Genomic DNA, 15,429 nt, shown 5'->3' with positions numbered 1-15,429 from the left:
GGCCACACCCACCCATCCCAAGGATGGTCCTCCTCACTGAGAGGGCCTTTCGGCTCCAGGCAACTATGGAGTCCTCCCAATGTGCAGCCCCTCCCCACACTGTCCGGCTGCTTCAAGAAGTTCTCTGAGCCACAGTTCATTGCAACTATCGTTTATTAAAAAATATATGTCTCCTTGGAAGGAACACTGGTAAACCAACTAGTGTCATGCTTACTTTGAATCTTTGCTCTTCTTCCCCGGGAGGGAGCGAGGGAGAGAGGGAGGGCTGAGCATCGTTCCCACCAACGCATCACTTGGTTACCGCCAGAGAATCAACACTCCCTGCTCACCTCCCTCATCGGAGTCACGGGCAGCTATCACTTGATGCCACTTGCCTTCACTCCAGTGTACTGCCCAAGGGAAAGCTGCTGCCCCCTTTCGTTACCCTACCTGTGGGCCCCATACTTCACAGTTCAGCCTCATGATGCTGGTAGGGTAACTGGGAGCAGACTTCCTAAATTTGGCTGGTAGTGCTTAAAACATCTTCAACACTGTGTTGTCTGCACCAGTCCTAACCTAGTGGCTCAACTCTAGGGCCAAGCATTTCTATGTTCTCCCCTGCGTCATCCCTCTGGCATGGAGGTGAGGGAGGCACGTTGGCTTCAGAAGAGCACAGTGGGATGGGGTAGGGCCAGAACCACACCTGCTGCCTACACTGGTGGTAGGAGGAAAGCTCCCTGGACCACAGTCACTGCTATCAGACTCTGGGAAAAAGCAACAAGGTTGCACAGCTCACCAGTAAGCAAGTCTTAGCTCTACAGCTCAAATTTACAGCATTAAAATCTACTTTCTTCTTGAAGAAACAGTAAGCTACCAGCTGTTGGTGAGGTGGCTAGGGTAGGGCATATGGAGCAGCTGCAACAAAAAAAAAAATCAAAATCAAACTCCTTCTGCGGCTGGCCAAGCCTGGCACTGTCTTGCTGTCCCGGCAGAGTCAGAAGGCAAGTGCCTCCTCTGCTTGTCAGCAGCCCCACTAAGAGACCTCAGCCAAGTCCAGCTCGTCCTTGGCAGGTAAGTGAGGGGCCAGCATGGTAGTGCAGAGCCCCAGCTCCTACCCTCAGCCCTCACCAGCCCCTGCTTTCCCTCTGCTGACTGGATGGCCAAGTCCGGGTCGCCTACTGTCCCCGAAGGCTTGGCTCCTTCAGTACCTCATAAGCTTTTAGAACATTGGCAAATTGGATTCTATGCATTCACTTAAATAGTAAAAGTAAAATTTGGAACAATGAAAAGGCTGACACAGTAGCACAACATGGTTTTGGTTTAACAGCAGCTTAAAAATGAACAAAAGGAAACCTCTCATGCAGACACATCAGGTGGCATAAAACAATAGGCAATTTTATATGGAGCATAATTAGCCATTCTCTGTCTCTCAGCACACAAGACTGACTGTACCTCAAGGGCAGCAGCTGCTTTGGGGTCAAGGCTCCAACCCTCTTGCCCCAGGCAAAAGCCCTTTTTCTCTCAGGCCCCAGGCTGACCACTTCCAGCAACCTCAGCTCTCAAGAGAATGACAAATGCAAGTGCCCCTGGTACAGCACTTACAACCATTTTCAATCTCTCCCCAACCAGGTGGGATAGAAGATGCCATCTGATTGGAATATGAAAATTAAAGCATTTCTCTAATAACATAGTACCACTGATGAAGTCTCCATAGATTTTCTAGTCCCAATGTGTGTGAATATATATATATATATTATAGGAGAGCGTATAATATATATATAATAATTTCTATATATTTTATATAAATTACATATATATCTATATATAAATAAGATACTTTCTGTTGCCATTACGTTGCACCATTCTGAGCTGCAAGACAGCAGTACAGGTGGGTAGAAATGCCCAGGAGCACCTCATCACATGGTGCACTTAGCTCACTTCACAAGCCGTGCAGCTGTCCAGAGTCTGTCTTTCCATCAGTCCTCCTCGCTTCTCTTCGCTTCTGCTTGGTTTTTATGAAAACAATGGCTCTGATGGATTTGCACCTGTGCTAGCGCTTGGGAAAGGTCCATGCAGGAATGGGCACAGTAACATGATGAGTGAGATGGCATCATCCCCCAAAATAAACTAAAACAAAACAAAATTTAAAAAAAAACAAAAACAAAGAACAGGACTAGAAAACTCAATTTTCGACATATCTAAAAAAGGGGACAAGAACAGTAGTCATTTGTTCTCCCCATAGGGACAGGAATGAAGAGGGAGGAAGGAAGAGGGACTTGATTTCTTCTGCTCACAAGAGAATGGTTGGAGGGGATTCTTCAGAGTTTTTCAGGGGATGGGACCCAAATGTAGTGCCCAGACTGGTCCTCAATGATTTGTTTGATTTTGTTATAAATCTCTTCCAGTGAGTCACCCTGTACAATGGCTAAAGTGAAGAGGAAAACAAAATTATTACTGTGGTCCACAGCACATCCCCCAAACCCCGGCCATGCTGCCTCTCCCAACAACCCTACAATGCCCCCCAGCCAGGATGGGCGCTCACAAAAGTTCGGGTTTGGCTTTGGTTTCTCTAGTCGGCTTTCTGCGAGTTCAGGGTAGGAGGGGAGCTGGCTAGAAGCCCCTCTCTGAGACAGTGAGACCAAGTAGTAGCAAACGGGGAAAAGTGTTTATTTAAAAGATGTTTACTGAGCACCCACTACATGCCAGACACTGCAGCTCGTGTTGCTCTTGGCTGCCATAAGGCTGGCAGCTTGTGATTGATTCTAAACCAACTTCACTCAAAGATCGGTAAAATCCCAGTTATCAAGAGGAAGAGCAGCAAGCCACACTTTTTTGGCAAGAGGCAGTGCTCCTAGGGCTGTCACATTTGCTCTGTGGCAGAGGCTGGCCCAACAATCAAGGACACGGGTGCTGGTGTTAAAGGGACTCCAAAGACCCAAAGTATGCAAGGACATTTCTGAATTCTTAACCAGTTAGCCTGTCAGCACCACCAACGAGGATTTATTTAAACTGCCCAGCAACACACACATACATACGGCACTGTACTTTAAAAGATGAGGGATGATCACATAGGAAGCTTCCCAACATTTTAGAGGCTGACCTTCTAAAGTAAGTGAGCATATAAACACACACACACAGACACAGACACACACACACGCGCGCGTGCACACGCACACATGCACACTCACACACGCCGACAGACAACTGGAACACCACGCCAAGAAATCATCAACGAACGTTTATTCAGCACCTAAAACACGCAAGGCAGAGAATGGGAAGAGGAAGAGCTGAAGGCAAGGGAAACAAAGTAATAGAGGGCCCTGTAATCTAGGAGGGACAGAAGACAGAACAAACAAACCAACAGTCCACGCAGCATTTGGCAAGCAGTTCACACTATAAACCGGCTAAACAGCTATAGCCGGAGGGAAGGAACCTCAGTCCTCTGGAAAGGTTTGAGCTCACCAGCTCCAAAGCATCCAGAAATTCTGAGCAAGCTTTCTAAACTCTGTCTAAAGCTCTCTGAGACATTTTCAGGAGCAGTGTCTGGCTAGTCCCACAGAACCTGTGGCTAGGGAGCAGAGGTTCTTACCTGTAAAGTATTCTCCAAATTCCTGCTCCAGTTTCATGGCTTTGTCATAGATCTTATTTGCTTGTTCATACGTCTGCCGTCGGTTCATTTCCCTGCCAACAACACAGAAGAAAAATAGCTCCAAAGGAGATCCTATGTTTTAATTAACATAAACAGTTGTTCCAGGTTCCCTAAAAATCTGCTAAACTATCCTCTCACAGTGGCCTGTGATTAACTCCTTCCTCAATTCTTCTAGGTACTCAGAATGGAAGGGCGGCGTGTGGTTGGTGCTGGAGCATCAAGTTTCCTTCAAGCTTTCACTGTATCCCTCCTCTTAGATGTTGTGTCTAGATGTCGCCCAAAGCCTCCTGTAGTCATGGGAGCAGGTTTTTCAGAGGTGGCTGGATCTAGAGTGTACGGTGCTGGGATCAAGGGTGTGATTACTACGTCAGTCCACTGATTGGTTTGGCATAGTTCTGGCTAGGATTAGGGTGTGAGTGCTACACCCAGCCTAGGGCACGTAGTCCGCATACAATAAAAGGGACAGGAAAAGGGCTAATGTGCTCTCACCTGCGCACTTTGCCATAAACTTTTTCTCCTCTGTGATGCCCCTCTGCCCTGCCCCGCTGCCTTGGAGCCAGCCAATTATGGCCTGAAACCTCTACAAACTGAGTTAAAAAAACCTTTCTTCCTTTAACTTTGGGTGTCAGGTATTCTATCTCAGCAACAAGAAGAGCAACTAAGACATCTCCCCTGCCCAACACGTCACTGTATTCTCCATTTTTTTTTTCAGGGCCCCATCCTAGCTGGGCTTCTTCGAGTCTCAGCAAACACTTACATAAGTGCTTCAATGGACTTGGGCTTGATGAAAATGGCAATGGGGTAAAGTTGTGCTTGCTGCAGTCTCTTGATAGCATTGCCGGAAACATCTAAGATGCAATGTTTGCCCTGGAAAAGCAAATTTGTATCAGCTCACCACTCCCTATCCACCCAACCCCGAAGGCCATTCCAAACGTCCATGGGGGTAGGGGGCTGGGCAGGGCCACCCAGAGTGACCCAGAAGATCCTCTCCCTGAGGTGTTCAGGCCACGCTTTTTGCTTCTACTACCAGCAAAGTCCCTATCGGCCTGGGGGTGGGTCTCTATGCTTGGTGGGTGACGCTCCGGTATTAGTTTCATAAAGAAGAGCGACACCTTTACTGCGAGGCTGGTAACAGGCAGAGCTGCCATGGCTTTAGTCAACAGTACCACTTAGTAGCCCCTGTGGTGGAAGGATGAGGACATAAGTGGCACCTGGTCTGAGCGTTTCTGCCTTCCCTCTGAGGCACACAGGTAGCGGGCTGCCGCCTCTGCTTACCCGCTCTGCCACTGCCCGCACTGACTGGATGCTGGTCCCATAGAGGTTGTCATTGAACTGGCCTGCCTCAATGAACTTGTTGTCCTGGATATCCTTCTCCATCTGCTCTCGGGATACCACAAAGTGGTAGTCCTGCCCATCCACCTCATTGTCGCGCCGAGGCCGGGTGGTGTCTGAAGAAAGAAAGGAAACGTTGTAAGGCCCAAGGGCAGTGATCTGTGCTGGGCCACTAACCCTGATCCTCTCCCACCTGGGAGGGCCACAAAGCCATTCGAATAATTTTTCGGATGAGTGTAGGGTGGGGGTGGAGGTAGGGGTGGGGCTACGTAGCACTTGGGAAGAAGTCTGACTTATCTACTCTTCTTCCAACCTCCAGGGGATGAGGGACAGGGGTGTGGTATATGCGCTTTACTTTATTGATTTATTTATTTTGTCTTTTTGAGACAGGGTCTTGCTATGCAGTTCAGGCTGGCCTTGAGTTCAAGTTTGTAGCCCAGGCTGGTCTCAAACTTGTTGCAGTCCTCCTGCCTCAGCCTCCCAATAGCTGGGATTACAGGTGTGTACCACCAAGTCTGGTTTGTGCTTTAGCTTAAACCTGACCAGAAAGGTGAGGCATCTGGAGCCAAGGCTGGCAGAGGGTGCAAAACTTGGCATGGGATTCAGTAAAACTAACAGATGGTTCATCAAATCATGGCCTTCCTGACATTATCAGTTTTGGGGGGAATCTACTGCTGCCAACTGTTTTCAGGCTGTCAGATGTATCTTGTTCCCAGAGAGCCCTAGAACCTGATACCAGACCTTTTCCACAAAAAAACAATTCCCAGGCAGCAAGCCTCACTCCTTTGGGCCTGCCTGGGCTCTTACGTGGCACACAGGATCCAAATTTATGCGGGAACTCGGAGATCAAGTCATCGTTGACTCGGTCCTTCATTGGGCCCAAGATGATCACAGGCCTTGCGTAGTGAACTGAGGAGGGAGAATATGGAGACAGTGAACTGAGGCCTCGCTGGCAGCCTGTCCCACCTCCAAGTCTGTCTTAACAGGGAGGCTTTGGAGCCGCCACTCAAAACGGGGAGACACCCCCGGCCATTCTCTGCTTTTTGACTACATAGAGCCTTTAACTGGAGAATATCTAAGTCCCAAACAAGTCTGCCTGAAGCAACTCCCCTTCCAATGGATTCAGGGGAGATCTCTGCGTGGACCCCAGCAACTCAGCAAGGCTATTAACAGAGCAGCTGCTGGAAGGAGGGACGGGCCTCTTTTAGTCGCAGCAGCACCACGGAAGCAGACCCCCCCTTGCGCTCAGCAGCCAGGGCTGGATGAGCGGCAAGTCGCCTTCCTTCTCCCGGCCCCTCCACAGCCGCCCACTGGGGCAGCCTGCCACTGCCACGGGAGAGTGGCGCCAAGGTGAGACTCTGGAGGGGGGCTTACTTTCTTGCCGGGTCACTGGTTCATATGACAAAATAGCATCCTCTTGTCCTTCTACAACAAAAAAGGGAGACAGGTTAGCCCTTCATGATCTGCCTCCCTTTGTACAGCATTCACTCCTCCCCACCCATGCTGTAACATTGTCTTTTCAAGGGGTCTCTGTTGGTCCTGTCTGCTTTCCACTGGCAAGAAGCAGTGGCGGCCCCGTGGCCAGGATACCTTTCCTAAAACTACCTCAACTTTTTAGTAACTGTTCTTACAGGTAACAGTCAGGTATGCTCAGTGGTTCCCTTGCTCTAGAAAGAACCCCAGGGATACATCAGCTGGTTGACACACACTTGGCCGAATCCCTTTACCCATAGGCAGTAGTTAAAACACTCATGCAGGTCCACAAAGCCGCAGCCTAACTTTGCCCTTTTAAGGGTGCGTCTACCTACCCTCCCCCACGAAATATCAAAAGAAAGTGGTGCATGGCTGGGCCTAGATCTCCAGTGCCCTTTAAGAGCAGTGCTGAGCCTGCTCTCTCTTCATGGTGGAGCTCCACGTAGCCTGGCAATGATGAGGTTTCCTTGAAAGAGTCGCAGAGCCACTTGGCACCGGGAACTTGGAGGTCCCAAAGTAGCTGACAGCAAAACGAGGGGAGGCAGTGATATCTGCATTGAGACCCAGCGTGCTTGCTGAAAGGTTTTCTCTGAATCTAACTCTTGGCAGATTTTTCAGGGTCTCTAACCACCACAGCTCCTGAAAGGCCAACATCTCCCAAGAAGTCATAAGGTTTGAGTTGTAATTTCTCTGGTCTAGTCAAGGGGCCTGCCAAGGAAAACTGGGTAATTCCCTTCCCGGTCATAGACTCCCACCAAAGACAAAGAGGTCCTAGCAACCTGGAAAGGCAGATTCACGACAGTATCCCACAGGAGCTACGTTGCTTTTGGTCTCTGAACAAATCTGCAAAGCTGGGAGCTTCAGCCCACAGTGCACATGGCAGAGATTTGCTCGTTGGTGGCTCACCCTTCCCAGGGTGCAGGGATGATTTCAAGCCAGGTCCTAGCTAGAACTACAGGGCTTATACTCTCCTCTACTCCACAGAACAAACTCCATCCCACAGGGACAAAGAACTGGCCACAGCATTTCCAGGGTCTCAAAGTGCACATGGCTAAAAGGAGCAGCAGCCTTTGAGCAGGAATGACAGCCATGCAACACTGGAATGAGGATGGCTGAGACACATGGCGGAGCTACATGACATGGGGGGAATGACACACACTTACTGGAACTGCTTTCGCTGTCACTGGTGTTGGATGTCACTCCCTCTGCAAGCCAACAAGAAAGAGACTCCAATTCAGAACACACCACTGAGAGGTCACATGCAGCACAAAACGTAAATGCTCCAGGACTGAGACACTGAGCTGTCAACCGAGCCAGGCCAAGGGGGCCTGCCACATCCAGGCCACCAACTGGGAGGCACAGCTCCAATCCTGATGCCCTGGCTACCTCCTCCTACTTGTCCCCAGAGCCCTTTGCATCTGCCAAGTCCCTCCCTTAGCACTAGCAGCCTCACTTCCTCCAGCAGCACTCTTCATCTGAATCAAGTGAATTGACTTGGATGATTTCCAAATCCTATCTCAAAAGGCAGCTCCCAAGGCTAATGGCAGGAAAGAAAAGGAAGGGACAGTTGCAGAGAGAAGTCCAGGGACCATGCTGCACATGAATTTCCTCCCAAGACTGCACCCCAAAGTACAGAACTGCGTGGTGCTCCAGCACGAAGTGGCTAAGTGCTAGATGGGGTGAGCAGTCACCAGTGTCCTCTTGTGGCCCCACAGCCCTCTGCCACCGCTCCTGAGGAGGGCCGGGCTTCAGCAGTGATCAGGGATGCACCCCCTTCCACCACAAGACAGACATATGAAAACACAGGCCACAAACCGACAGAAATATCAAGGACAGGACAGTGCTCCCATCTCAGAGAGCTGGAATCTGCCTCTCTTTGAGCATGGGCATAGGAAGTTCGAGCACGCAGCCACTTTCACAGGGGGAACAAACACAGCCCACCCCTCCCGCAGGGACAGGCAGATGAAGATGAGACATGGACACACCAAACTATGGAGAGACGCTGCTCGTTTCAGCCCAAACCACACTGCTGCAGACCATGCCGTGCCAGGCCCCCACCCCCAGGAAGGACCTGCTGAATTCCCACCTGTGGCTAGTTCCCGAACAATCCCTGATGACACTCTTTTACCTCTGGCATTTAAAATTCACTGAAGGAAAGTACATGTTGACAGAAGCCACCTGACAGGGTCACATATCTGCCTGTACCCCTGCCTGCAGCAGGGTCAGCTACTAAGCCCTCATCATCCAGGTCCTTTCAGTTTCCACTCCGGAATTATTTTCCAGAATGGAGAGGTCAAAGTTTTTTGAGATTAAGGGCTAGCGGTATATGATCTATAAATGGCAGTGGGTCTGCAGGACTAGGCCAGGTGCTAGGTGGGTACAGAGGCTCACCACACCGCTGCCCCTAGTTAGGGGGACTGTAAGAGCTGCAATTCTCCAGCCCAGCTGTTTAGAGTGTTGTCCCTGAGAGAAAAATCCAACTAGCAGGCGCCCTGCCCTTGCTCAGAGGCAGGACATTAGCTGAGTGCTCGCCCTAGAGCTGCACTCGGCCCACCCGTCTTCTGAGGTGGGGCCCCAGGCTTGGGTCTCACCACTGGAGAGTGTAGAAGGTAAACAGACACGAGCCCTAGGGATCTGTTAGGGTACCAGGGACCAAGGGCAAAAGTGTGACATTTGGAGTCACATGTACCTCCCCCTGCCGTGGGAATAGAGTTCTCACAAACACTGTCCTCCCATCACCCTTCACCCTCACCCATGTCCCCTACACCCCCACCCTCGCTGTCTCCATTCACGCCACAAATATAGTTAATGGTGTGTAAGTTCCACTTACTCAGGTTCTTTGCTCCATAATAATCGTCACTTAACCCAGGGAAGTCCTGATTTCACAGACAGCAAGGACAGAGGGGGAAAGGGAAGGTGGGAAGAGAATTAGGGAGCAGAGAAAAAACAGAGAAAAGACAAGGGAAGGAAGAATACAGAAGCAGGTAAGCATTAGTGACAGAAGTATGAAACGCCACGAAGACCTAAGAACTACAGCGAAGTGAAGAACTTTGCTACAGAAAGAACATTCTAGGTGAGGTAAGATACCTGGACTTGCCGCTACTCAGTTTGCTGCCAGAGAGCCTTAGAGCGGACTAGCTTTCTGAGGTAATCTATAGCCATAGGCCCACAGGAAACAGCAGGTGACACTCCAAGGCTTAGAGTACCTGCTTTGACCAAATGTGTAGCTGTAGAGTACAGGTCTCTGCTTTGCCCTTGAAATCACATTTCATTCTATGGGTATATGAAAGACACACGTCCCTGTGTGCTATGTTGGCAGAGACAATTACCGTCACCTCGAGGAGCTTTTGCCCGGTACTGCCTTACTCTGGCCTAATCCCTCAGGAAAAGCTTCCTGCTGTCTAGGGTGTGGCTTCCAAAGCTGCCCTGATGACCCGGGCTTCTGGAGAACAGGCAGTAGAGAGTTTCAACTGTGTCATCCAATGAGCACCCACCAGCCCTGCTGGACCACTGAGCGGAGACATTTCCCCAGGTTAAGTTCAATATAGAACTTCTGGGGCTCACCTGGTAAACTGTGGTGACATCACCTCAGGCCTCTGTGTCAGATGGCCTTATACTTCCTCTGTCACGTGGCATTGAAGGACCCCAGGATGATGAGCCCTGGTCTTCATACAGACAAGGGCACCTTGTACCTACCAGGTACACTGCAGACAGCAACAACTCACACATACCGTGAGCGTCACTCAGGCAGGCCTACATAAAGGTCATTTCCTATCAGAACTAGACAGTCTCTTGCCAGTTCCATCAGCCGGGCTGCAAGATCCCTCCATGTAAGACAGAGGAGTCACTGGGACATGAAAGATGTTTACCATTCACAATGACACAAATGAGAAACTGTCAAGCCTGACCTGATATTTAGGGTAGGGTCAGAACAGCTAATTTTTGAAGAACATGGTAGAGTCAGAAGACTTATCAGGATTAAGTTCATTCTTAAAGTTAATGGACTTCAGCGTTAGAGTTCTTTTCCTACCAAATCAGCTTTGTGCTTTTCAATAAATCTTTATTAGAACTGTGCTGAGCAGTCCCGCTTCTGCATGAACTCATTTATTCGGGAAGGGCTTTCTGGTAGAAACTGGCTCTGCAGGCACTTTGGGGTGACCGCGAGCCCGTTTCCAGTCATAAGACGCCCCGCGTGCTTAGGCACAGCGGGGGGGGGGGGGGGGTTCCAGAAGCAGCCCCCTCTTCAGGAATCTGGGAAAGGACAGGCTCTTCTCTTGACATAGATGAATGAAGTTAAGGGAAAGAAAACACAAGAAGGAGCCAGGGGAGCAACACCCAGTCCCTTGACCTTATTCTCTTGAAAAAACGTTTTCCTAACCCTGAAACTGGCTAAAAGCCGCTCCTCACCACCACAGCAGAGCTCCATCTGGCACTTCCAAGGCCAGTGCCAGGGACTTCCTGGAGGCTGGCCCTGGGCTCAGTCCTACCTCAGAGCCTCCAACGTTCATTCCAAGTGAGGAGCTGGACAAATAAGCCCCAACATCTCCCCGCGCAGGCCAATTTCTGCCCTGACTGCGAATAAGCAGGTGTGCGCAGGCAGGCGCTCACGCCCTCGCCCAGACTCCTCCAGAGGGAAGGGACGACGGAGGACGAGAGGGCGGGGCTTGAGGCAGTCTGCTCTCTGGACTCTGCTGCTACTTACGTTCCTGTATGCTGCACTCCTGGGCCATGTTTTCTTTGCTCTTGTAAAATGGGAACTTTCGAGAGAGGCGAAAACTCTTTTTACGTTTCGTTTTGATCGACTGTGAAAGAACATGAAGATGGAGGGGAAGGACAGAAGAAAAAAAAAAAAACAGAACAATGGATTTTAAAGCATGCAAGAAAAACTAAAATGGAGACAATGGTGAGCTAAATAAAAGATTATCTCTCACAAATGGAGTCTATGAGATTAAATGAAAGTTGATGTAAGAGGAAAATTATGTTTACAGGAAAATGTTGTAGGGATGTTAGAGGTTTCTACCTAGTCCAGCCTCACAGCATTCACTGGCACTTCCTAAAGAACAAAGGTCCTAGAGCTGCACTCGGCCTCCTGGACACATGCCCTAAGGTGCCACTGACAGACACAGAGTCATCTGCTCCGTGCCTCTCTTCCCTCTACAGCTCCGGAAGTTCTTTGGCCTGCGAAGCTCATAGAAGAAAAGGGGTAAATGGAGAGCCCGCCTGCCTCATGTGTTCTGAAGGGAGGTGGGGGCTCCGGGGCAGGCATTCTGGCAAGATGATACCAGGTTCTGCTCAAGGTCCCACAGTCTCGCCAGGGTGTGTGGCCAGGGAGATACCCACGAGTGGTTGCACCTTTCCCAGGCAAGTCAGCCAACTCCAACACATGTTCCATAGCCAGTAACCCAGGGGAAGGGGCCCAGACTAGCCGCAGACTGTAAGCGCTCCCTCTCTTTGCTTTCTGAAAAATAGTCAATTTCCTGACAGGACAGAGCCAGCCCCCTGAAAAAAAAAAGACATTCTTCTGTGCTCCCCAGTTCTCTCATCCATCAGACCAAACTCCAAGCCTCTCACCCCTCTTCACATCCTGGCTGATTTCCTTAGGGGTCAGTCCCCACTTACCCTGTTAGACTCAATCATCCCCGTCCTGGCATGGAACTTCACGGTTTTCAATCGAGCTCGCTCTTTCTTTTCCACCCTGTTTGGGAGTCAGAAAGAAGTCCTGTTCCTGCCAGTACATGGTCTTAGCAGCGGCAGCAGGCACAGCAGTCACTCTTTGGCTCACTGAATGAAAACCTGAGTACCAACTCTCTACCAAAAAGGCATAATCAGGAACAGATGCTATTCTCCAGCAACTTATAGCACAATAGGAAAACAAGACAGACATCAGCAAGAGGCCTGGGAGGGTCTCGCTCATGATCATGACAACTCACCTCTTCTTACTGGGGATCACACCAATCTGCTCACTCTCTCCATGAGGGGTCACCAGCCTTGCCTGCCACCACTCATCATCAGAGGCATTAATGACATGCAGAATGTCACCATAAGAGAAGCTGAGCCCCTGGCTTGGTAGGCAGCTGTCCCGAGTCCGGTCATAATCAAACAGGGCCCTGAAACATACAGTAAACGATGAAGTCATCACCTCAACCCTCCAGTCCTGGAGACAGGTACCATGAAAGCCGCCAGAGGAAGGCCAATCCCCATAGCACAGACGTGGCAGCTGCACATCAGACAGGAAGGCCTTCTCTGGGAGACTGCATCCTTCTTTTAGTCCTCCAAATGGAAAATACACCTCATTTTCAAGAATCATCCCGTTTCCCCAACAAAGGGAATGAGGAAAATCTTTTATGAATCCCAGCTTCTTGAAACAAAGAGGAAGCCTAAAGTAGAATCCACTGACTAGCCCTCCTACATCCTAGGAAACCAGCTCTACCAATGGGGTCTGTCAGTTTACAGGCATATTTTTGAAAAGTAGTTGAAGACAAAATCCAAAAAAAGGTTAAGTACAATCCCAAACAATGAAAGTAAGAGTTACTGCTCTTATATTTCAGCCTTATGCTGCGGAAATATTTTTTTAAAAGGTCCCTGTATCCCAAGGCAGCCAAGGAAAAGGCTAACACTAACATACAACCAAGTGATCTGGTTGCCAGGAACCCCATAGTCTACTGGGTCACTCTTTTTCTTTTACACATGGATGAACAGAGGTTTTGGGGAAAAGAATAATTTGACCTAGACCACATATCTAACTACCTGGGACAGAACCCAAGTCCTCTGACCAGACATGCTATTAGTCTTGATCTAGAATGTCCTCCAAAAGTTCAGTGGTGGGGGATTGGAAGGGGACTGGATCATAGAGGTGCTATACTCCTCAGTGGAGTAATCCATGGATGAGTTCATACCTACATGTGCTACTGGGAGGTGGAGGCTGGTTGGAGGGGTGTGTCACTGGGCGTGCGTATTTGGTGGGGTATATTTCCTTCCCCAGCACCTCCTTTCTCACTCCTGACTGCCATGAGGTAAACAGCTTTCTTCCATGTCCTTCCACCAGGGTGTTTCTCCCTTGGAGCCAGCCACCCATTGGCTGAAACCCCAAAACTGTGAGCCGAATTAAACTTCCTTTAGGTGGTAGATGTCAGGTGTTTTGTCCCAGCATCAGGAAAGCTGACTAATACACATACCTTGCACATTTTGTGACATGCAATAAATAGAAAAGATTAAATAAATAAAGGGGAAGGTGGGAGAAGGTGGGTAGGAATCTGCACTATGCAGGCTCATGGAAAAAGAGGAGACCAGCTTGGCTGCAGCTGGAAGTCTGGACATGAGGTTGGAGCAAATTTCAAAAGGCCTTGATAGACTTAATCTACTGACCTCTTAAAATCTGCGAATAGGGAAGCAGCACACCAGAAGAGCTTTGGGAACATTGATCTGATCTCATATGTGATGGGACAATGGGAGAAGAGATTGGGAAGCAAATGGAAAGCAAGTTCCAAGTTCAATCCTGACCCCCGCCCCAGGGAGATTGGGTTGGTACTTGATGCCAGCTTATTTCCAAGAAGTAACTCACCTGGGATAGTCTCTGTTTTTCTTATCCAGGGAACTACTTCTCATATGGAATCATGACAAATGGGGGGCTTCAGTGAGAAGCTGTGTTTTTTTCTTCCTGTAATCTAGGCTGTACCCATCTACATCGTATCTTCTGACAGAAGTGTTTTTATACCTTTGCACACACAGCCCAGGAGACTGTTCAGAACTGAGCTCCTACACTTGCACTTCTATTTGCAATCTGGTGGTCTGTACCTCAGCTGAAAGTTCTAAGTTCAGTATACTATGTCTCCATGTGCAAGCCCAAATAAAAGAAAATATAGTAAAATCTTAGAGTAGTATACCCATCTACTTTTTAAAGTTGTTGAAACAGAATCCTTAAAACTCAGTGTCAGAGCTGGGTAGGGTGGGGCACACCTATAATCCTAGCACTCAGGAGACTGAGTCAGAAGAATTGCAAGTTTGAGGTCAGCCTGGACTACCCTAAAAGACTCTGTCACAAACAAACAAATGTCAAATGATTTGAAAATGAAAACATCCAAACTTTTAACAAAATTCCCTTTATTTCCCTCAGTGTACCCACTTCAAGAAGTAAGAACAGAGGCAGAGGTCAATAGATAAGGAGGTGAGGTCCTTTGCAGGCTCCGTGCAAGATTCAAATTGGAATGAATTCCCAGTACCCAAATTCTACGTGCACTAAAGCAAGGCAAGCATTCGTCAGCCATTTCTATGAAGATCAATAAGCAAGGCAGCCTTATTGTAAGTGACGAGGAGAAACGCTGCCATTATGGGCTTCAAAATTTGAGAACAGAACTTGGCTTAAGTTTGAGAAGATTGATAGATTAGCTTGAGAAAGATGGAAGATGTCCAAGTGGATTAGGAAAGTATGTAGAAGATTAGGATGCAGAGTTTACTGGTTACAAGATTAAAACACAATATATATTTTTGCATCTCCCAGAACCACGCCTGACCTTTGGCAACCAAAGTAACTAGCTGAAGAACGTATGATAAAGTTAGTGTAAACATGTTTTCTGGGTGCCAGGATTCCAACTACTTGTAATTTTTAAGAATCTGAGGTTTTAACAAAATTAATAAAACAGTTTATTTCCAAGATTAATATCGGGTACCTTATAACATTAAAACACATATTGCATGAGTTAAGTAAAAACAAAATAAAGAGATCAAATTTTTCAACAAGAATGCCAGTTGATACCAGTGCCTGTTGGGAATTGCACTGTTTGGTTTGTTTTTTTAACCATAGTATATGTTCCTTTTACAATTTTCAAAAAAATGTAAGTCAATTAAAAAGAAAGTGAGGAAACAAATATGCGAGGCACTGGCTTGAGTTGTTTACCTCAGAGGTCTGCGCTCGGCTGTAAGGTCCTCTAAGATCCCTGACAAATGAGGCCAAAAAAAGGAAGTTGTATAGGGCTGGGGATTTAGCTCAGCGGCAAAAG

At 48.6% G+C, this 15,429-nt stretch overlaps 1 protein-coding gene across 7 annotated transcripts in view; it reads right to left on the bottom strand.

Annotated features, from left to right (window-relative positions):
* Positions 1-135: 135 nt before the first annotated feature.
* Positions 136-15,429, bottom strand: part of Dlg3 (discs, large homolog 3 (Drosophila)) — a 63,310-nt gene continuing 48,016 nt past the window's right edge. For 4 of the 7 annotated variants that reach the window (XM_005401627.1, XM_005401628.1, XM_005401632.2 and 1 more), the window contains 10 exons: positions 12,364-12,540; positions 12,053-12,128; positions 11,136-11,235; positions 7,597-7,638; positions 6,335-6,385; positions 5,768-5,869; positions 4,904-5,076; positions 4,386-4,495; positions 3,569-3,660; positions 136-2,404 (listed from right to left, as the gene is read on the bottom strand). In XM_005401627.1, coding sequence (XP_005401684.1) covers positions 2,298-2,404; positions 3,569-3,660; positions 4,386-4,495; positions 4,904-5,076; positions 5,768-5,869; positions 6,335-6,385; positions 7,597-7,638; positions 11,136-11,235; positions 12,053-12,128; positions 12,364-12,540 — 1,030 coding nt within the window. In that variant the 3' untranslated portion in view covers positions 136-2,297. Of the gene's footprint in view, positions 2,405-3,568; positions 3,661-4,385; positions 4,496-4,903; positions 5,077-5,767; positions 5,870-6,334; positions 6,386-7,596; positions 7,639-9,263; positions 9,310-11,135; positions 11,236-12,052; positions 12,129-12,363; positions 12,541-15,429 lie in introns of all 7 variants that reach the window. The other 3 variants (XM_005401630.1, XM_005401631.1, XM_005401629.1) reach the window with 2 other exon arrangements.

The sequence above is a fragment of the Chinchilla lanigera genome, unplaced genomic scaffold (genome assembly GCF_000276665.1).
Source record: "Chinchilla lanigera isolate Chin_1 unplaced genomic scaffold, ChiLan1.0 scaffold00074, whole genome shotgun sequence".
Lineage (NCBI taxonomy): Eukaryota > Metazoa > Chordata > Mammalia > Rodentia > Chinchillidae > Chinchilla > Chinchilla lanigera.
This window is presented reverse-complemented; position numbering and strand designations above follow the sequence as displayed.